The following is a 22,271-nucleotide window of genomic DNA, read 5'->3' as shown; positions in this document are numbered from 1 at the left end:
ATCATTCCAAGCTGGCTGCCATCTTTATAATCATTTAGTTAGCAGCACGGCAGCCCTGGGGAGCGAGTGCTACAAAATCATATGAAGAACGGATGCTATAGAAAATAAAGCAACTCTTTTTCTGTAACATCTTTTTTCATATGCTTTTGTTAGTCATTTCCCAGTGAAACAGGCTACTTGCTGACTTATTTTAGAGTTCGAATAGGCCCATATGCATTTCAACAAAAATGGAACAGACACTGAACCAACTAATGGAAAAACACGGTGAGACTAAACTACTCTTTTGGACTGAACAACCATGTGATTGACAATATCTGAAGCCAATGGTCGGAAGTTTCCAGAACAAAATAAATCAATAGCTGAAGGAAACTGACCAAAAAAATACCATATGTTCACCTTGGATGGTGTGAGAAGAGCATAAGGCATTAACAAAATAAAAGGCCCAGTGTGGAAGGTGACGCTATGGTGGCCCCAGCCGTGACCTATATACGCATGCATGCATGTGCCAATATGGACAACCATCTTGATTCCGTTTATTTTCCAGAAATTAGTGGTCCAGCAGCAGATTGCAGCTTTCGCTGTTTCTTCTAAATAAATTTAAAAAACGTGACGGGCGAGGATAGTGGAGCAATGGTGGATCATGCAGAGAGTGTGAGGGATTTAAAAAGTAAATGCAGCTGGGCAGTGAAAGCAAGAGTGGGTGGGTGAGCAATGAAAGAGCTGGGTGGGTGGGGAAGTAAAGACATTTTTAAAAACACACACCAACTTAGAGCAGGGAGAGGCAGTGGGTCAACGGTAGCCCGTGTCAGGAATCAGTGGTAATTTGGGGTTAAAAAGTTAGCACCCCAGGCAGAATGAAGGACCGGGAAGAGTAACGGAGGGGATTGTTGAAGGTGGGTGTTAAAAAAACCCAACATAAGCCGAGCAGGAGGGAGTCAGTGGGGAAGCAATGGATGAGCTTCGGATATGAGCAACCCAGAAGGTGGGGCAAGGATGTGAGGGAGAAGCAGCACACGTAAGAAGAGAACACAGGGGCTTCCATTGAGTGCTAAAAGAAAAATATAGTTTACCTATGGGGGGCAGTGGAAGGATACAAGTCATCCAATCAAAAGGATGACAATGAAGCTACGCTCCAGGATAGGTCCAAACACAAGAAGAGGAATGAAAGTCACTGAGTAAAACGCAAGCAGATGAGTTTGAAAAGAAAGCCAACCTTTAGTATGTAATCGACTGACCCAAGTGTATTTTAAGTACTGATATAGTCCATTAAAGGTACCCAACAACAGGTAGCTAAAAGCTATAGGCAAGACCCAAAAAGGATTCACAACAAAACATATCAACAGCAACACTTTATAGTATTTTAACAAGGTTCTACGTTACCTTTATTACAATACACATGTCATTTCCAGCTTTCTCAAGTAACAGCGGGAGTTATGTTGGACATGGTATGGTAGGATAGGGACATGAGGTGAGCGCAGTATCTTAGGTTAATAGTGCTTTTCCCACAAAAAAGTTTAGAACTTCTCACACTATTAGTCAACAATAACTCTTTCAAGTTTAGTTTTTCAAGGAATTACTGTATGCATACAAGTTTCTCCGCAGGTACAAGTCAACCTCACACCTTTGACACTTCTGCCGCTCTTTCTCTTAAATGTCCATAAAGTGCACCTTTGGAAAATGTTTTACATTATCTGACAAACTCCAAAAAGTTTTGTGCCCTTCTTTTAAAAATGTAGGGAGACTTTAAACTTCAGATGCCATCCACCTTTGCATAAACACTAGTACAAATAAAGAACCTGAACATTTTCACAAACATAAACACGACACACATTTGCACACACACACAAACACTTCCACACACAATTTTATGAATATTTACGTGCTTTCACAAGCACCTGGGCAAATAACCAGACACGAAGATGTCTTCTCAGATACAGACTTTAGCACACAATACACATACTTGAAAAGCCCACATAAACATGCATACAAACATTTTCATGGACAGCTGAACATCTGAAAACAAAAACATCCACAAATAAATGCATAAACACAAGCAGGGTTGCTGTGTTTGATTAACAGAGATTTGATCTAGGGGTAAGCTTCACGTGGTACAAGATGTAAAACACACTGTGGCTAGCCTAACCAAAGGCCTGTGGTCATCTATAAAGTATAAACTTGTACAAATTGCCTATTTGAGTGGCTTTCAGTGGGGTTCACAGCATGCATAGGATGTCTTAGGATATGGCGTACATTTTATAGGTTTGCAGTGTTTTGAGATTATGATAGTATCTGGTATATCTCAACCAGAACGTTGAAGTTGAGAAATTTGAGAATTGGTGCTGAGCTCGAACACCTGCTGGCCCACCTGCCTTCAAGATCACTGCAGACTGAGAAAATGGCTGCCTTACTCCACTATCAAGTGGCTCTGTCGATAGATTCATTCATCTTGCCAGAGATTCTTTAATTCTCAATTTCCTTACAGCACCATGGTTCTTCCTGTGTTTCGTGACAGGCATACCAGCAATTTTAACAGGCATAATACAGGTCGTAAGGCACCTCCATATGAAATAAGTGCCTTTGTACTCTGACACTACAGAGGGCGTGCAACAACCTCAGTGTTTGCACCTCTTGGGTTTTGGTGGTTATATATTGAAAGATATAGCCATGTATAAAAGTGTGCAAGAATGGTGTTTCAGATATGTCTAAACATAGCCTGTTGCAGCCCTGGTACAGGGTCATGTCGATACCGCCACAGAAATTGATTCAGAGTCCGATACCCAAATGCCAGTTGTGGAGATATACAGGCCCTTCCACCTTGTTCTTTGGCTACTTTCAACAAAGTTGCTGTTTAAGGATCCTCTCTATGCTTACGATTTCTGCAAGCTAGGTCCACACGTTCACGCAGCTGAAGGCTTCCCAACCATGGATCTAGGAATCAAAACAGTCTGGCTTACTACAATCTTTCAGGTTGCATATACAGCGAGTGCATCAATTTACTGTCAGAACAATTGTTATGCAATCTCAATGTTAATGATATGTGATGTTATGTTTATTTGCAAACATACCATTAACATATCAGGAGGGTATCCTGGCGCTGATGGCGCCTAAAGGAACCAATGCTTCTTTAAAAATAATGTTTTCAGTTTGGGAATATACAGATGGGAGTCTGCACCATTCCCCTTCCAGCTCCCGTACACAATTCGCAAAGGAGACACCGTTCCCTTCCCCAATCAGTTACCAACTCAATGTCCGTAAATGATCAATGGTTTGGACTGCAATTGCAGTCACAAATCATTGATACATCTCATCTGTATTAGGAAAGGACGAACCTTTCATGCCCCTTAATTGAGATTGGGAATGGGTTACCCATTCAGAGTTTTCTGACTCACAAAATGGGTTTACTACATTGCACACAACAATTTTATGTTTGCAACACTGTGATTTTGCGAATTGCAGGGTTTGCAAATGCACCAATAGATGTATCAAACGTACTATATGCGCTTGCGAATACATATGTCCACACATAGGGAATGTTCAAGCTCAAGGTTAGTCTATGCTCATTTTGGCTTTGTTCACAGTAGTCTTGAACAGGTGTGCCATGATGCTACCCGATTAATTGCGATGCACATTTAAAGACACACTATGTTTATAGTAAGGGCTACTGTAAGGAAACAGGCTTTTGCAAGTCTACTCACCCCACTTTTTTGCCCCCATTTGGACTATTAGCTGCTGGTTTTCAACTCAGAGTGCCCTGAAGCCTGCTAACCAGACCTCAGTGCCCCGTTAGCAGTGTTTTAACCACATATAATTTGCATGTCGAATTGGATACATGCGATTGGCAAGGCCTGGCTTATTTATAAGTCCCTAGTATATGGTGCCCAGGACATTTAAGACAGATGGCCTCATTATGAGTTTGGCAGTCCCTCCACGGGACTGCCAAACTCGTGGGGAGGACTCCACCGCCAAACTCGTGAGAAGGACGCCACTGTCATGGTGGTGACGTCCCACCCGAGCATATTACAAGCCCAGCGGGAACACTGTAATACGCGGTTCCAGACGGGCTGCCTGCCGGGAACAGTGCTATGATATTGGTCTCGTATCAGTGGGTCTAATCATATTGGTCTGATATCGTAGCACTCCAGCACTCTCGGAATGCGCACTGTCTGCAAAGCAGGCAGTGTGCATTTCTTTGGGCCCCCGGTGGCCCCTCACCCTGGCTGTCCGCCAGCCTTCTCATAGTGGGCACCCCGCCATAAGAAGGCTGGTGGAAAGCTGAGTTGTACTCAGTCGGGCGGTGCCGAGTTCAGCACTGCCCTGGCTGAGTACAACCCAGGCTGCCGTCACCACTTCGGGAACCATGTTCCTGGTGGGGACTGTGGTCTTATATAAGTCTCCCCTAAGGAAGGCCTGTAGAGTCCTATGGACGGGAGCTGTATTTTGTTAAGTAAGACATATGTTTTATGATATGTCTTTGCAGCAACACTTCCAAATTGTTGTTTTGCTAGACCCATTGGCTAATACAGAGTTAACGAGTTGAACCCAGGCCATCTAACTTTTGACTGAGACTACCAAAGTGGGTCACTTAGGGTATCAACTCAATCGTGGCATTAAATGTGACTTGATAGCCAAGTCGAAATTAATGTCACTTTTTAAGGTAAGCAACTTTTAATAAGTTGCCACTCTGTGCCTCAGCTAGTCCAGTGGCCTCACAAAGGGACTAGCACACAGACAGCTTTCTGCCCACCTCAGGAGAATTGTGAATGGCTCCTAGGCCAAGAACAAAGGCTGTTGCTGCACTGGAAGATGTGACCTCCTCCCACAGGATGGATGCCCAGGATGTTAGCTCAAAAGACGAGCTTCAAAGGTGAAGCTGCCTTTGAAGGGCTGCTGTGACAACACTCTCGGGCAGTATAGCCAGGGACAGAGGAGGGAAAACGGTTCACAAACTGGTTTTCCAAGGGCATGCAGCCCTATGGTAGCCATACCTTTAGGGGTGGGCTACCAAGGTCCTTACAGTCAAGGAAGGATTCTGCCTTGTTGGTTGGGGCAAGTGTGGTGCGCTCTGGGATAGCCAGATTCCACACATCACCGGGACTGTGTCACCAGAGAGAAGACGACCTACTAGCCCATCGGCTAAAGACCGCGTTGTCCTCTCAAATTACTTTGCTGGGTTACAATGGACACCCCTGTCATCAGAGACTTCAGTGCTCACTGGACTTGGAAGGAGGATGAGAAGAAGACCACTTTGCACCTGTTGGAAGCGCACAAAGAGAGGCTGCAATGCTGGAGTAACTGAACTTGCTGCACTTTGGGCTAGCTGTGTTTGGACCCTGTTCTGCATGCCTGGCTCGGGGAAAAGTTGATCCCCAACACCAGTCTGAAGCAGAGTCTCCAAAGGTCACTTGGCTGGCTCCCCAGAATGGCACTGGGATATTAAAGCTGGACGAGTCCAAGTCACACCTCTGGTAGCCACAGCAGCCATTTTGCCGCTACCGGATTCCGGGCACCCCAAAGGACACTTCAAGATAAAGAAAAGGTGCACCTGTGTCTGCTGGACCCATGAGTGTTGGTTGTGATCAGATTCATCATCCAAGGTGGAAACCAGCCTCCACCAAAATTTGCACTGTGACCTCTATGTTGCAAAAGCGCAAGGGTCTGCATCAGCAGCCCTTGGAACCCTGCAAAGAGGACTGTGTGGGACCTCTAGCATGGATAGAGTCACCCCCACTCACCTGGGGACCAAGGACTCGACTGGACTGCAACCCTGTGGACCGCACAGCATCAGGAGCATCCTTGAGCATCATTAAGCCTGTATCCCTCAGCATCAGGACCACTTCATTGATGTCTATGGCAGGCATCCTGTAAAGTTTGTATCTTGCTTTAAAATGTTCTGGCGGTCAGGTAACTGCCCAAAGTATCCTTTCTGGACAACTCAGCCTCTGACCTTTTGGACTTGGTCACCCAACTCGGGCTGAAGTTGTCGAACTAACTGTTTCAAACTTTCCAAAAGTTTCCAAACGGTTTGTTGGCCAATGCTTGTTTGCGGTTGATTTAAAAGTTATTTACTGCTTCTAAAACATGTATCTTTGGAATCCTGTTGTGGATTTTGCTGATTAAGGTTCTTAAAAAAATCATAAAAGTAAGCTATATTTTTATAAATTGATGTCTTGTTTCTTTCATGTCGTGTGACTTTCTTATTTCATTGTTTGGTGCTCTTAAATGCTTTACATATTGAGGTTGAGTAAACGTACCTGATTGGACCCAAGAAGGTATTTGTGAGTGTACTGCAGGATAAGACCGCCCAGCCATATCATATAGTATACCCAAATCCTCACAACTACACCATCTTATTACAAGGAGAAGGCCTAAACATGAACCCCAAGGATTTCACATATTGCACTGATTGATTTATGAAAGACCACGTTTGTGGAGCTTGCAGTTATTATGTAAAACTTTGTAAACATCTCTAGTCCTCAAACGAGGCCCAAGAACTACTGGCTCTTTGAATCATGACATCCTTTATGTAACTGAGCGCTGTGCTTCCACCTTTAAAATAGGGAAGCAGCTTATTCCTGCAGTTAACGTGGCTTTTATCCACCCAAATATCGCGGTGAATTGTTGTCTTTTTAGAGGTTTTTCTCGCGCTGCAGCCTTGGATGACTGGAAGGTAATTACAGATTGAGCAGTTGCATCATAGCACACATTTCTCAATCCCCAAATTTCTATCCTATATCCGTTAGCTAAACGCTAAAACTAAAAACTAAGACTAAAACAAAGGGATACATCATTTACCTAGACACGGACGCCCCTAAACATCAGTGTGGACTCAAAAAACAGCGGCCTGAGGGTGGGCACGCCGACTCCTCAAAATGGAGGGTCCCTGGGGAAGGAACAGATTCCAGATGACGTGTAGGTTGTGGGAGTTCTAGCATCTTGTGCAAGGCTGTGTACCAATGGAGGAGCACTTTCCAGAAAGGGCATACAAAGTAAATGGGACATCTGTCAAAAGGATAGAACTAATATGAGGAACGATTATTGTCACCTATCATTTTAAGTGGAATAATAATACTGTTACTCCCTACCTACCAACCAGTTATTCAAGCACCAAAATGTCACTTCTTTTGTGGTGTGGGCTGTGCCCAATTGACTAATCTTAATTTTATCTGCCTGTCTAAATGCTGTTAGTCCTGTTAGAATTCAAATTTGTGACCTGCAGGTTACACTCAGATCACTGCAGCAGATAATTAACCTCCCCAACTATCTCACTTGCTACCTGAGGTGTATTAGTACTGAAGGAATTGTATCTCACTAAATTATTGTTTCTTTGTGACTATCTTATCGTCTTTATGTGGGAACAATGTGAATACAGCGGTATAGTTTACTGTTTTTACCGACTCCATAAGTCTTCCTAGGGTTCACTGTCCGCCTCATTTTTGTTTCACACAGGTTCAGCAATTAAGCTAATTTGTTTCTATACCAACTGGGCTCAGTATCGGCCAGGGGTGGCTAGCTTCACACCTAAAAACATTGAAGCTAACCTGTGCACCCACCTGATCTACAGCTTTGCGACCATCAGCAGCAGCCACCAACTCAACTTCTCTCAGTGGAATGATGATTCATTCTATGAAGATTTTAACAGGCTAAAGATGAAGTAAGGATGTAGAGGACATGGAAGCAGGCGATATTTTGTCACAGAACACATGTATATGGCTAGGAGTTCAGCACAGGTGCTGCAATATGTAATATGCCCATTTTGTTTAAAGCTGTACTAGCGATGTGGCACCCATTCTGGTTCAAGAGTGTAGTAGATCTATTTTTACTGATTGTATAACAAGGCATGAGACAATCAAGTTATGTACTGCCTGGTTCTTTATGCTAATGCTGCTTTTGTAGATCCCTACCAGCTTCCAGAAATATTCTCCAGCGTTAAACCTTCTTTGCTTCCAGCCTGATCTTGGACACTCTGCAGCCTCCTCTTTTGGTTTGCTTCTGCATCTCCCAGTGTCTCATTGAAGTGCTGTTCCTGGCTTTTCCTAAGCTCTGTATAGCTTGCTTTTATTACATGCTGGGTTGCTTCATTTGTGAACCTCATGCTTTCTAGATCATTCACACACTGTGCCCTCACCATGTCTGTGTTGTCTACCATCAACTTCTTCTTGGTTAGCCGGGAAATTCATTTTCTGTTCATTCCTGTGCCAACTAAGCACCATATTTCATATACCTCGTAGGCATTCACTCCTTTATTTCATGCTTCACGTTCAGTCTTCTTCCTTCTTATCTGTAACATGAAAGTTTGCTATACACTGCACAATTTCCTTCTGCACGCAAGCATGTGAAATGCCTTAAGGCAATTAGCCTTTGGCCAAATACAGTTTTGAATCTTTAAATCTAAGACTATAAGAAATAAGCTATTATCCCGTCATTTGTCAATGTCCTCTGCTGGTGTCAGGTTCACCTTTCTCTCTGTATGTCTTATGACCAGGTACTGGATGGTGACTATACTTTCCAGTGGCGCCACCTTTAATGTCTTCTTTTTTGTGTTATAGAAACCCCGGACTGAAGACGCTCCTGTCTGTTGGCGGGTGGATCTTAGGAACAGAACCGTAAGCTGACTCCTAAGGTTGTGTGAGGCAAAGGGCTGGTCAAGTGCCTTTAACTCCAGGAAGCCCCAGTGTTCTAGTGCTTGTTTAGCAATGACAATATGTGCAAGTTGTGGCTTCTACTGTTTCCTCGAGCAAAGCTACTTCTTGATAAGGCAACCTACTTGAGCAAACAAGGCTCCTGTTCCGCATAGTTCCAAATATTCTACTGAGCATCTTTCTCACTATAGGGCAATTATATATCATTCAGACTAAAAACTACTTTATTAAAGATTTCTACATTAACTCTCATTCCACTCTAAAGACATTATATAAGTTACCAAAATACAGAGTAAGGAAATTAAATGATGAAAAACAAAATGTATTTTCTGTACTACTATTAAAATCAGTTTGGCACAGGAAGTCCAGTACATGGTATTGGATTAATGGAGTTTTTGTTAATACTGGATTTAAAAGAATTTGCCTCCATGCAACACACCTAAAGCATCGTTAGCATTCATGTTAATAAGGTTCCACTTTCTCTCACATTGCAGGTACAGAGAACAGGTGCTACCTCTCAGAAAATGTGGTGCGGTTGATTCAACTTACAACACATTTCTTAAACATTATTCACCAAATGTATTTTTTCTACTCTTGACAATAGCTCTGGTATGCAGCCAACTAAATTCTGGATTATAGCGATTTTGGAGCCCTATAGACATTACACGTTTTGGAGTGCACTGTGTAACTCAGAATAGTTCTTATCACTTCAATCTGGATGAGTTGAATTTTCTTAGTGCTTGCCTAACCCCACACATCACACCAGTATATAAAGCACTTGCTGGACAGTAGCACATGACTTGCACTCACGTCCAGTGCGAAGAAGGCAGTGTGTGTGGTCTTTGCACTCTGTGTTTGAAAAGGTAGTGCATCTTTGTTCTTCCCACACCGCTCGATCAGTGTCAGTGGTACTAATGCTGCAGTCACCTCCGGGTGTGTTCAGTAGAGCAACTGCTACAGAACGGGCGATCAGGGCATGGAGGCTTGGAGGTTGCCAATCATTAGGCTTTTCCTATTAAACCTTAAAGACACCATAACCTTGAAGATGTCAGCGTGGCAAGCCTTAAGTAGAAGTCCATTCAAGATGGTTGTTTTTCTATGTCTATTGCTTGAAGTTCTAATTTCAAGATGGTACTTGTCTATTTTCCTAAAATAACATTGCCTGCTTGCATCATATTTAAGGATGCATTTTCTTGAAATGGATGTATTACAATGCATTCATTCCCCACTTAGCAGATTACGTGTCCACGATTTCTGCTCTACTTTTTATGTAGCAGGATATCTTCTGGATTTCATTATTTCTGGGTCAAATCTGTTGGGCTCTTTTTTTCGCCCTGATTCAGGGTGGAATTTGTGTCTTGCTTATCAACTCCAGCATCTTCATCATTGTTAGAAATGGGGTCTTTGGTTTGCAGTCAGGTTACCCCCTGTCCAAGCAAGGATCCTCACTCTAGTCAGGGCAAAGGAGAAACACAGCAGGTTAACCCCGATTCACCCTCCTGGTAGCTTGGTAGCTTGGTACGAGCAGGCAGGCTTAACACAGAAGCAATGTGTAAAGTATTTGTACCAGTACTGTACAGTAATACAGTGAAAACACTACAAAATGGACACCGCACCAGTTTAGAAAAATAGGCAATATTTATATAAATCAAACAAGACCAAAACAACAAAATCCAACATACACAAGTTAAAATATGAATTTTCAAAAGAATAAGAAAATAATGGAAACAATGATTTTGCAAAAAGCACCTGGTTAGCATAAAAAAACAAAGCCGCATGGGCGAGCGTACATCTGAAAAGGCAGCGATGCGTTGATTCCTTCCTCACAAGGGAGGCCGTGCGTCATTTCTTCTCTAGTCGGGTCGGTGACGTGTCGTTTTTCTCCCTCGCAAGAGAGCGATGCATCGATTTCCATATGGAGCACCTTGCATCTACGCAGAGTTGGGTTGATTTTGACGCCCAGGGACGATGCTTGGAAAATCCTGTTGCATGGTGTTAGAAAACCGCGCTGTGTGGGGTTTGCGTCGTTACCAGCAGCCGCAAGCGGGTGTTGCACGTCATTTCTCCAGCCACAATGCGTCGATCTCCCAGCCGCGATGCAGGTGGAGCGTCGATATTAGCCACAAAGCCAGCAGCGTGTCGTTTATCAGCCGCGTTGCAGATGGTGTGTCAAAATGTCCCCGCACAGCATTCTGTGCGTGGATTTTCAGCTCTTGTCTACCAACTTCACCCTTCAAGGGCCCAGGGACTGGATAGAACACCACTTGGCAGGGCAGGAGTCTCAGCAGAGAGTCCAGATGATAGCAGAGGATGTCTTTGATGGCCCTGAGTCTTCAACACAGGAGACAAGCTCAGTTCAAGGCCTTGGAGATTCTTCACAAGCAGGAATATACCACAAAGTCCAGTCTTTGTCCCCTTTCGCAGGCAGAAGAAGCAACTTAAGGATAGCCAAACAAAGCACTGTCACAGGCAGGGGCAGCACTCCTCCTCAGTTCTTCAGCTCTTCTCCTTGGCAGAGGTTCCTCTTGGTTCCTGAAGTGATCTTGAAGAAATCTAAAGTCTGGAGTTTTGTGTCCACTACCTATACCCCTTTCTGCCTTTGAAGTATGCAAACTTCAAAGGAAAGTCTCTGTTGTTTACAAGATCCTGCCTTGCCCAGGCCAGACCCCAGACACACACCAGGGGGTTGGAGACTGCATTGTCAGAGGGCAGGCACAGCCCATTCAGGTGTAAGTGACCACTCCTCCCTCCACTCTAGCGCAGATGGCTCATCAGGATACTCAGGCTACAACCCAGCTCCATTTGTCTCACTGTCTAGAGGGGATTCACAAACAGTCCAGGTGTCAAACTGACCCAGACAGGCAATCCACAAACTTGCAGAGTCACAGAATGGTTTAAGCAAGAAAATGCCTTCTTTCTAAAAGTGGCGTTGTCAAACTAACAATACAAAAACCACCTTTACTGCAAGATGTATTTTTAAACTGTGAGTTCAGAGACCCCAAACTCCACATTTCTATCTGCTCTCAAAGGGAATCTGCACTTTAATAATATTTAAAGGGAGCCCCATGTTAATCTATGAGAGAGATAGGCCTTCCAACAGCGAAGACTAAATTTAGCAGTATTTCACTGTTAGGACATATAACACACATCAGTACACGTCCCACCTTTAACACACACTGCAACCTGCCCATTGGGCTACCTAGGGCCTACCTTATAGGTGTCTTACATGTAAGAAAAGGGAAGGGTTAGGCCTGGCTAGTGGGTACATTTGCCAAGTTGAATCGACAGTGCAAGAGTGCACACACAGACACTGCAGTGGCAGGTCTGTGCCATGTTTACAGGTCTACTAATGTGGGTGGCACAATCCGTGCTGCAGGCCCACTAGTAGCATTTGATTTGCAGGCCCTAGGCACCTCTAGTGCATTTTACTAGGGAATTACTAGGAAACCAAATTTGCTAATCATGGAAAAGCCAATTACCAATACAATTTACAAAGAGAGCATATGCACTTTAGCACTGGTTAGCAGTACCCAGGGTCCTAAAGCTAATAAAAACTGGTCATAAAAAATAGGAGGTAGGAGGCAAAAAGATTGGGTATGACCCTGCAAAAAGGGCGAGGCCCAACACAACCTCCCACCAGTCTAAAGCCAGGGGAGACCAATCAATACCTTGATGGACTTTCCTGATTGGGGCGATAGAACAGGGACCGAGACCCACAACAGCAGGGGCATGCTCCAGTTCTATGCTTCCCTGACTCCAGTTGGATCCTTCTGTCCATACTCTTAGGGCCCACCAAGCTAATCCATGGGGAAACTTTCTCCTCATCTGCAGATACCATCTGTGCAGCACCTAACTTCACTTTGCTCACAGATATATCCCAGGGGTAGATGGTATCACCATGGCCAGCACAGTAGTGTGGCCCACTCTACCCCGGGGTGTGACTTCTGTCCCCCCACCAGGGGCAACTCTGTCCACCAGGACTGCAAACCACAGTGGCCACTGGCAGTTGTCAGGAATGAGAGCCAGGCCCCAGGCCTTTCAAGGCTCTCCAACCACTGTGACTGTGGAGAGTGGGGGGCAGTAGCCCCAGGTGCTTGGGACCCTTTGTCCACCTTCCCTTCCACCAGGTCAGGGATGACATTCTGACACTGGTCCTCCCCTCTGGGGCCCTCTACCCTCCGTCTAGGAGCAGTACCCCCAGAGTCCAGAATTGTCAGGCCGCTTGTGGGAGCAGTCCTGCACAATTATTCCATCAATGCAGGAGTGTTAACCTGCAACTGGTCTTCCAACCTGGAGTCTGTACCCTCAGGTTGGACCAGGGGTGAGGCTTCCCTCCCCCTACCCTTCCTTCTGGTGTCCTGCATCCCCCAGAATCCAACCATGGCAGGGGGACCATTAGCAGTAGCCCCTCCCTCCAGGTCAGGGAGGACACCTTGAACCTGGTTCTTCAATCCAGGGTCTGAACCTTTGGATTGAACTGGGGTCAGGGGTAAGTCTCTGTCTCTCTCTCCTCTGCCCTACTCCCAGGGTTCTGCACCCCCACCTTGGAGAGTACCCCTAAAAGTCACACCGGGGAGTGCAAATCACACTCCACCCCCCCAATCAGTCAAAGTCTACCCCCCTGCACCTGACCCTCCAGCCTAGGGTATGTAGCCTCAGACTGGACCATTGTCTGGCAATCCAGGACTTCCTGGGGAGCACACCCACCACCCACAAGGGAAACACCTTCCCTAAGGGCCACAAGAGAGTCTGGCTGGCACTGATCCCCTTACCTCTGCCCACTTGGCAGAGCCTGGTTCCCCCCCATCCCAGAAATGATATCACCAAGGTCATTCCTGGGGGGCTCTAACCTTAGAGCTGACCCCTGACCCTCCAGGTTTTCCACTGGGGTCTGCAACACCCTCTCAACCCTTTGTCTGGACTTCTGCACCCACTCACTGGGAGTGGTACTGCCAGTCACCAGAACTGGTGGGACGCTGACTACAGCTGCCCGAGTTCTCCTGACACTATGGGGTCTCCCTCAGCAGATGGCCCTACAGTACAGGCTAGGCTCCCCTCCTGGCGTTCACTCATAGAACCCTCAAGTACCTAGGACTGGATCTCGGGCACTCTGGGACTTAGCCCACCCCAGTCCCTCTCTTCTGAGACTGGACATGGGATCCCACACCCCTCCCACTACACTGGGACCTACCTGGGACACTGCAAGCCTTTCTAACCTCACCTGATTGGGAAACACCTAGACCACTCCCCTCAGGAGCACCCCCAAATACCTCTTCAGACCCTCTGGAACTCACCCAGAGGTCTGCCTCTAGTACAATTTTCCTGGGGTCAGAGAACTCACAATCCACCTGGTGTTGGCGTAGCTCTGGAAAATAAGGACTGGACATATGCTCTCCAGCAATCACAACACACAGCCCCTCACATGAGTTAACCAAACTACCCTTCACCCAACCATCCAGTGATTCCACCTGGAAAAAGTACCCCACATCACCCTCCTGAGACTGGTGAGACAGCACCTGACTATCCCTGACACTCAACCCACACTCTTCTGGGGTGTCTCCAGACTCCACAGGCAGGACCTCTACCTTGAGGAAGAGAATATCTTTCCTGTCACTCTCACCTAGAGCCAGTAGAGTGTCCCTCCCACTACAAGGAACTTGACTCCCCATGCTAGTTCCCCAGTCCAGCTCAGGGACCCTGCACATCACTGGAGCTACCTCATACCCCTGAACCTCATGGTGTACGTTAACCCCCTCAAGTAGCGCACCAAGTCTCTGGGCATGTGCACGTCTTCATTAGCACTGAACATAAGATTTTTGCTGCCAACATTTAATTTGGACTCAGCCCTCATGACTTCCAGCTTCCTCAATCTTAAGCCAAGAGTATCCTTTTCTCCTCTAAGGTCATCCTCCTCTCTTCCATTTACCTCCTTAACTTCTCTAACTCCAGCTGTTGAGCCCTCTCCACCTGTCTGTCCTGCAACTCTTCAGGAGTCAGAACTCCGGATGACGCACTGTTACCTGCCCTGGAGACCAACCCCCCAGCCATAACAGGTACATCCACCACACCATTGTATAGAGTCTGCACTTCCCCATCCTCATCCTCCTCCTCTGTGTGCCCCCCAGCCTCCTTGGCTGTCACCCAGGCCCTCAGTGGCTTTTGCAACTCCTCCTTCCTGGTGGAGCTCTTAATGGGACAGGCAAGATGCTTACAGAACTGTTTAAATTGAGCGACTGTGTAACTTTCCAATTTCCCTAACTCAAAAACAGCTTCAGCTGGTGCATCTCCAGATTGAGACATGATAACAAATCAAAAGTACAAAGTTCCAAGTCAGAAAAAGAGTTCCCAATGAGAAGTTCAAGAATCAAATGAAAAGATCACCAAAAATATGGAAGCAGGAGAAAGTCCAAAAAGAGCAAAAGCAAAAACAAGTAATATGTGGTTTACGCAATGGTCCGCACTGAAAACAGTAGTGTACACTTAATCACTGTATGTCAAGTTCAAATACAAGTCCAATCCTCACCGCTGGTCATCAATGTTAGAAATGGGGTCTTTGGTTGGCAGTCAGGTTACCCCCTGTCCAAGCAAGAACCCTCACTCTAATCAGGGCAAATGAGAAACACAGCTGGTTAACTCCCATCTCACCCCCTTGGTAGCTTGGCACGAACAGGCAGGCTTAACTCAGAAGCGATGAGTAAAGTATTTGTACCAACACACACAGTAATATAGTGAAAACACTACAAAATGGACTCCACACCAGTTTAGAAAAATAGGAAATATTTATCTTAATCAAGCAAGACCAAAATGACAAGAATCCAACATACACAAGTTAAAATATGAATTTTAAAAAAGAATAAGAGTCTTACTCCATGGAAAACAACGGAAACAATGACTTTGCACAAAGTACCTGGTTAGCGTAAAAAATAAAGCTGCACGGACGAGCGTGCATCGGAAAAGGCAGCAATGCATCGATTCCTCCCACACATGGGAGGCGGTGAGTCGTTTCTTCTCCGTTCGGGTTGGTGATGAATCGTTTTGCTCCCTCGCAAGAGCCAATGCGTTGATTTCCAGATGGGGCACCTCGGATCCTCGCAGAGCCGGGTTGACTTTGACGCCCAGGAACGATGCATGAAAAATCCTGTCGCACAGTATTAGAAAACCGCGCTGCATGGGGTTTGCGTTGTTATCTGCAACCGCAAGTGGGTGTTGCGTGTGGTTTCTCCAGCCACGATGCATTGATCACCCTGCACGATGCAGGTGAAGCGTCGAATCTAGTCGCGAAACCGGCGGCACGTCGTTTATCTGCCACGTTGGAGATGGTGCATTGAAAATTTCCCCGCACAGCGCTTTGTGCATGGATCTTCAGCTCTTGTCTGCCAACTTTACCTTTCAAGGGCCAGGGGACTGGCTAGGACACCATTTGGCAGGGTATGAGTCTCAGCAGGGAGTCCAGATGTTAGCAGAGGAAGTCTTTGATGGCACTGAGACTTCAAAACAGGAGGCAAGCTTAGTTCAATTCTTAACAAGCAGGAATATACCACAAAGTTCAATCTTTGGGACTTACTAGCAAATCAAATTTGCAAGTCATGGGAAAGCCAATTACCAATACAATTTACACAGAGAGCATATGCATTTAAGCACTGGTTAGCACTGGTAAAGTGTCCAGAGTGCTAAACCAACAAAAACTGGTCAGAAAAAATATGAGGAAGGAGGCAAAGAATTACCAATATTGCCAAGGAAGTATTTTCTTCCCCACATAGAGTTCTCCTCCTAAATGTGACCCTCTTAAACCCTTACGAGCAGAAGACATCAACGGTTCGTCCTCTACTCATAAAGAAAACGTTTCTGGTGAAAACACCTTAATTATATTCTTTTAAAAATCTAAGTGTTTTTTTCCAGCTTTGCTGTAAAGTAGTGATGACATCACAGCAAAACAAAATTTAAGCAAGCAGCGCTAATGGCACAGTCTGCTTTCCTGTTGATCGGTGTCAGAGGGAATAATTATGTACCCTGAGTAGCAATCAACATAGGAAAGCCAGTGATAGAAAGGATACAGTGTCCCCTCTCCAGCACTGTTTCTCCCTAGAAGATGCTGGCTTGGGGATAGCACTGGACACACAATCCCTAAAAAGAGTGAACTACCACACTTCACCAGGGATGTTTCCTTGTTGGGTTGTGGGTGACCCATCCAGGCATTGGCCTGTGTTTCACCTCACCTGGGCACAATAGTCTTTCTGCTCTCCCGTGTAGGCTGGACAGGGGGCATGTTTATCTCCAATATGGCCACCAGGGAGCCAGAAAGCTGACTATATAACCAGGGGATTGTTCAGTTTACTGTTGATTGAAAGTGAAGAGCCCCCACCTAGGCATGGGTCTGTTCTTCCCCATCCTAGACAAATATGCTCCCCTGAGGGCAGAGAGCACTATAGAAAAGCAGGGGGCACAAAGCTTCCCCATCATGGCAAGAGTGAGGAAATGTGGATTGTTTTAGGCATAGTTTTGAAATATGAACTGGCAGAGTGGGGATGGATACAAATTTCCTCTTACTTGCCATTCTGAAAGGTTGAAATATTTGGGCTCAGCTCCCACTCAGCCTTGATCCCCAGGGGATCGAGAGTAGGGGGACTTGCATAGATCTAACTATAATTTCATATCCACAATGCCCTGCAAACTTCAATCTTTAGCTAAAAGCAAGCATTTTCCTTACATGTCTTAGAGTAAAAGTTCCAGAATCTGCAGGGATCCACCAAATTCCTACCACCCACTGTTTTGTGAGTTCTTCCAATAAAAACTGTACCCTAATGGGCCTTTCGTCAGAAATTCAATAGGCCCCAAAACGCAGCATGGAGACAACACATTTACCCCAATCAAAATCAACCTACTTTGGCAATGTGGGTAGCTGTAGTATTTGGGCCTAACCTCGACCATCACCTCCAGGGAAACCTACCATACTCAGATATTTCTGAAAACTGGACTCTCAGAGAAATCCAGGGTGGTGTGACCTGCATGAATATCACTGCATTGTCATACCCACATTAACCTGGAGACCTCAAACTTTGGCTAACATAATACATTTTCCTCACATTTCTGAGGGAAACTTCAGGAAACTCTGCAGGTTTATGGAATTCCTACCACCCATTGTTCCCATACTTCTACCCGTACAAAATGGTACCCCACTTTTATGCATGGGATTAGCACACATGACAAGAACGGCTCAAATCCTGGTTAGCTGATAATAACAGCAGTTTATACCACTGGCTCTTAAGTGACATCACAAACAACAACATTGAGGCTTGTGTGTGTTTTAGTTACCTACTAACTATGTAGACCAACTTAAAATAGTAGTAATACTGCTCACCTGCCCCCGATGCAGCTAAGCATTTACAAAACTGTGTACTACTAACTGGGCAAACAAATGCATATGAAGTCAAACCGAAGCTTATAGATTACCATGTCTCACCCTAGTGTACTTTAGAAACAACGTATTATGTCTGAAACAGGCTGAATCCACAATATGTTTTAATCATTATATAGATAACATCTACCTTAGAAGCCCGGAAGGGCCACTGGTATGCATAAGGTAGGTTCCTTCTGTAAGACTTTTTATTATTTAGAAGTGCTGCTTCAATCAAGCACCTAGGCCATTTTCCAAAGTTTATTATGATTTCAATTTTCTGTCAGTATCTATGCTTACCATTTCGGACTTAACATTCATATGTCTAATTTAGGCCTTGAAGGCTTGCTGCGTTTTTTGCTTCAGTGACCTAAGAGAGATTTCAGTTTCTATTGCCAAGCTTCGTTGCATTCAGGTGTAAATAAAATAGCATTTCTTCATGTGCCTAATATGATAAATTACATTTAAAAGTAGACAATCCATTTTTTGTGCTACCCTGCATTATGACAGAGTTCCCAAACACTTCTGAGGCTAGTATCAGATGAGTACTAACATTTTACGCATCTTGTGTTTTTTAGGTGATTGTTTGCTACATGAGTTGCTCTCTGGCCAACAGGTTCATTGGGAGGGAGCCTCTGCTTAGGTTCAGCTCCCGGCAGCACAGGGTAAAGCAAGTAAACAGAAACACAGAGCTGCTTTTTGGGTCCATGCAGTATCTGACACCTTCAGACTATAGTAGCATTTATAGAAAACAACACTTTGTTGTCTATTTTTATATCCCATCAGAACTGTAGGTGTACAAGCCATGGTGTACAAACCAAACATTGGCTGAATTTACTGTACTTAACATGGAACCACTGGCCATTAAAACCCTGCAGGACTGGCAGTGGAGAATGGGACTACCCCTTGGTGTAAACCATTTTACTAAGCCTAGCACTTTTTCTCAATTCTAATATTTAAGATACGTTTTTCCATCTTTCCACCTTTAGATTCACTAACATGGTTTCGCCAGGCAGCAATCGTAAAGCATTCATTGACTCAGTATCCCCTTTCCTGCGGAATCATGGCTTCGATGGCCTGGATTTAAGCTGGCAGTTCCCAGGCTCCAGAGGGAGCCCTCCAGAGGACAAAAGCCGTTTCACAGTACTCATTCAGGTATGTGAAATTCAATTAAGGAAGTTCATACACAGCCAGTTCTTCGGGTCTATGAAGCTAAAGAGCAACTAGGCAATCCTTGTGGCGAGTGTCTCCCGTTGGTTCTTCCTGCAACCATATACGTCAGGTACAACTGCAGTCTGAGTGAATTGTCTAGTATCCTTAGTGTCAGAACAGTACCTAGGGGCATAGCTTCCGGGAGTGTGTTTAGAGTGTTACAACTCCCTAATAAATGTATTTTCTGATAAGTAGTTGGATACAGGTACATTCGGGTATTGTGAGGTGTCTGTTGTATTTCACCTGGGATTTCTGCATTCACAAAGACAAAAACATGCACAGACATACACACCCACTCTCTGTCTCTGTTTTGACAGCCCTAAAAAATGTTGGTTATTTTTTCCAAAATATTGTGTTTTGTCTCACTTAGTACACCTACCAATCTTCATTCCTCTCCCTTTCCACTGCCTCTTAAGTCTCTCTCATGCAGCCTGCTTATTGTACAATGTACTTTAGCATTAAATGCCACTGTGATTGTTGAAAAATGTAAAGCTCACCCCTCCACCACCAATCTTACTGACCAAGCTACGCCCCTGAGGGTACCAATATCCAACAGACAAGGCTTACACAGTGTTGGTGAGGGGAACTTTTTAAAATGTATGTAGCACTTGTCACAGTCAATTAAATGATGCTTCCAACTTTGTATAAAGATCTAAGGGACATATGTACGAACACATTTTCCCATAGACACAGAATGGGCAAAACTGCTTGCTACATCTGGCCCTAAGAATTTATTTACTAAGGAACTGAACTTGAAACAAATAGAGTTTAAATAGCATTACCTTGTTCTTTAGTTCAAGTTCACTATGAGGAACAGGAGTACACTCAAACGGTTGTATGTGATCTAACAGAAAAGCTATTTAATGCAATACAATTACTAAGAAACCATTTCACCAAAACTGTTTATTGGAAATTTTCAGACAAAATGGAATTGACCATTTCATGGAAACCAACTCATAGAATGGTTTTTTTTTTCGAACTTTGCTTTTGCATGCTTATTTTATGAGGAGTAAATGTAATGGTTGCTGATCTTGTTTTCAGAAACAGTTTTGTCTGAGGTATTTATTTCAGTACCGGACTTCAGGGGACATTAGCCCTCATTACGAGTCTGGCAGTCTTAAGACCGCCAGACTTGCGGGGGCGGTCCGACCGCCACATTACGACCGTGGCAGAGCTGCCACGGTCTGACCGCAGACACCGCCAGGTTGCCGCCATTTGACAGCCTGGCGCTCACGCCGGTTGTAACCCGCCATGGAAAGGCTGGCAGAATGGGGGCATCGGGGACCCAGGCACTTGGAATGGGCAGTGCAGGGGCCCCCATGGTCAGCCCCGTCGCGCTTTCCGCAGCCCGAATTACAGGCAGTGGAAAGTGTAGCGGGTGCTGCTGCTTGCGATTATGAGCCGGCGTCAATGTTAAGGCCCTGTTTCCCACTGGGCTGGCCCAGCAGGAAACTTGTAATAGGGCTGGCGGTGTTCTGGCCGTACTGGCGGCCAGATAGTGGTACGCATTTGGCGGGCGCCCTCTGCCGCCCGCCAAACTCATAATGAGGGCCATTGTTAGAAATTGGATCTCTAGTTGGCAGTGGTATGCACCATGGCAAAATAAGGACCAGAATCCTAGTCAGGGTAAGTCGAATGCACAACCTAAATTAACCTGTGCTCACCATCTGGTAGCTTGGCACACAGCAAACAGGCTTAACTTAGAAGGCAATGGGTAAAGTATTTGTGTAACACACCTGTAGTAATCACAATGAGGACATCATAAAAAGAGTCCACACAGTGTTAGGAAAATAGACAATATTGATCTATTCAAAATAAGACTAAAGCAACAAAAATCCAATTAAGATATTCCACTTGTCATAGTTATCAAAACAGTGTCTATAGCAAGGTATGTGGTTTAAAATGATGCAGGGAATTCTGTGATGTGAATGCACTTTGTTTAAGTAAATTATGGTAATACTGTGGTCACATTCTTTCCCAGACAGTGGCAGGGTGATGTGTTCTCGAATAACTCTCTCCTCTGGTGGAAAGAAAAGCTGTGAAAGCTGCGGGGGAGCTGTTTAGTGGACCAGCACCATCAGGGAAATCAGTGGCGCGACTGCAGATTGAAAAGTAAGGAGAGTGTGTGGCGGCCAGTCGAGCTGAAACTGCTTTGCGATCCTTGACAAAGCAAGCAGCAGACTGTAGGGAAGCCGCTCTACGATCCTTGACAAAAGCAGGCGGAAGACTGCAGGAAAGCTGCTCTGTGATCCTTGACAAAAGCAGATGGCAGGCCACAGGGAAGCCGCTCTGCAATCATTGATAAAAGTGGGCTGCGAGTTGCGGGGAAGTCACTCTGCGTGATCCTTGGCAATAGTGAACTTCAAGCTTCAGGGATGCCGCTCTGCGATCCTTGTCAAAAGCAGGTGGCAAGCTGCAGGGAAGCCCCTCCGTGATCCATGGCAAAAGCGAGTGGCAAGCTGCAGGAAAGCCACCCTGAGGTCTTTGATGTTCCAGAGACTCTTAGTAGAACCAGGGGGCAAGTCAGCAAGCCCTTAGAGTCACTCTGGGGATAGTTGTGGTTCTTGGTTTGCAGGACAGAAATTAGCAGGCAGCAGGGCAACAAAAAAAGGCAGAGAAGCACTTCCTTGGAACTGTCAGTCTAGGCAGAGTTGAAATCCTTACAGCACAGCAGTCTTTACTCCAGCAGAGTTCTTTCCAAGTCCAGTAGTGATCTGATTTCAGGGGGTCAAAGACCCAGTACTTATGCCCTAAAGTCCCCTTGATCTGGGGGATGACTTCAAAGGATCTATCTGAAGTGCACATGCCCCCTTTCAGCCGAGCCCTGGCTCCAGACTAATGGGGGGGGGGGTAAACAGCCTCTTTGTGTGGGCTCAGTCCACTACCTTTGAAGTGTTAGTGTGAGCCCTTCCCAGACTCCTCCCCAGGAAGACCCATCAGTATGCAGATGAATGCAGATGCAGTTGAGTATCTTGTGTTGTGGGTGTCTGGGGGGAATGCACAAGTGTAGCTGTCATCTAGCCCAG

The 22,271-nt window shown here is 45.3% G+C and overlaps 1 protein-coding gene across 3 annotated transcripts in view; it reads left to right on the top strand.

The window, feature by feature from the left end:
- The window catches only part of LOC138299833 (chitotriosidase-1-like), a 130,029-nt gene that overhangs the window by 45,746 nt on the left and 62,012 nt on the right, over window positions 1–22,271 (top strand). For all 3 annotated transcript variants that reach the window (XM_069238428.1, XM_069238429.1, XM_069238430.1), the window contains exons 3-5: window positions 7,447–7,651; window positions 8,547–8,603; window positions 19,023–19,188. In XM_069238428.1, coding sequence (XP_069094529.1) covers window positions 7,447–7,651; window positions 8,547–8,603; window positions 19,023–19,188 — 428 coding nt within the window. The remainder of the gene's footprint in view (window positions 1–7,446; window positions 7,652–8,546; window positions 8,604–19,022; window positions 19,189–22,271) is intronic.

Source organism: Pleurodeles waltl, chromosome 6 (assembly GCF_031143425.1).
Source record: "Pleurodeles waltl isolate 20211129_DDA chromosome 6, aPleWal1.hap1.20221129, whole genome shotgun sequence".
In the NCBI taxonomy this organism is placed as follows: Eukaryota; Metazoa; Chordata; class Amphibia; order Caudata; family Salamandridae; genus Pleurodeles; species Pleurodeles waltl.
The sequence above is the reverse complement of the archived record's forward strand: the minus strand, read 5'-3'. Positions and strand labels throughout refer to the sequence as shown.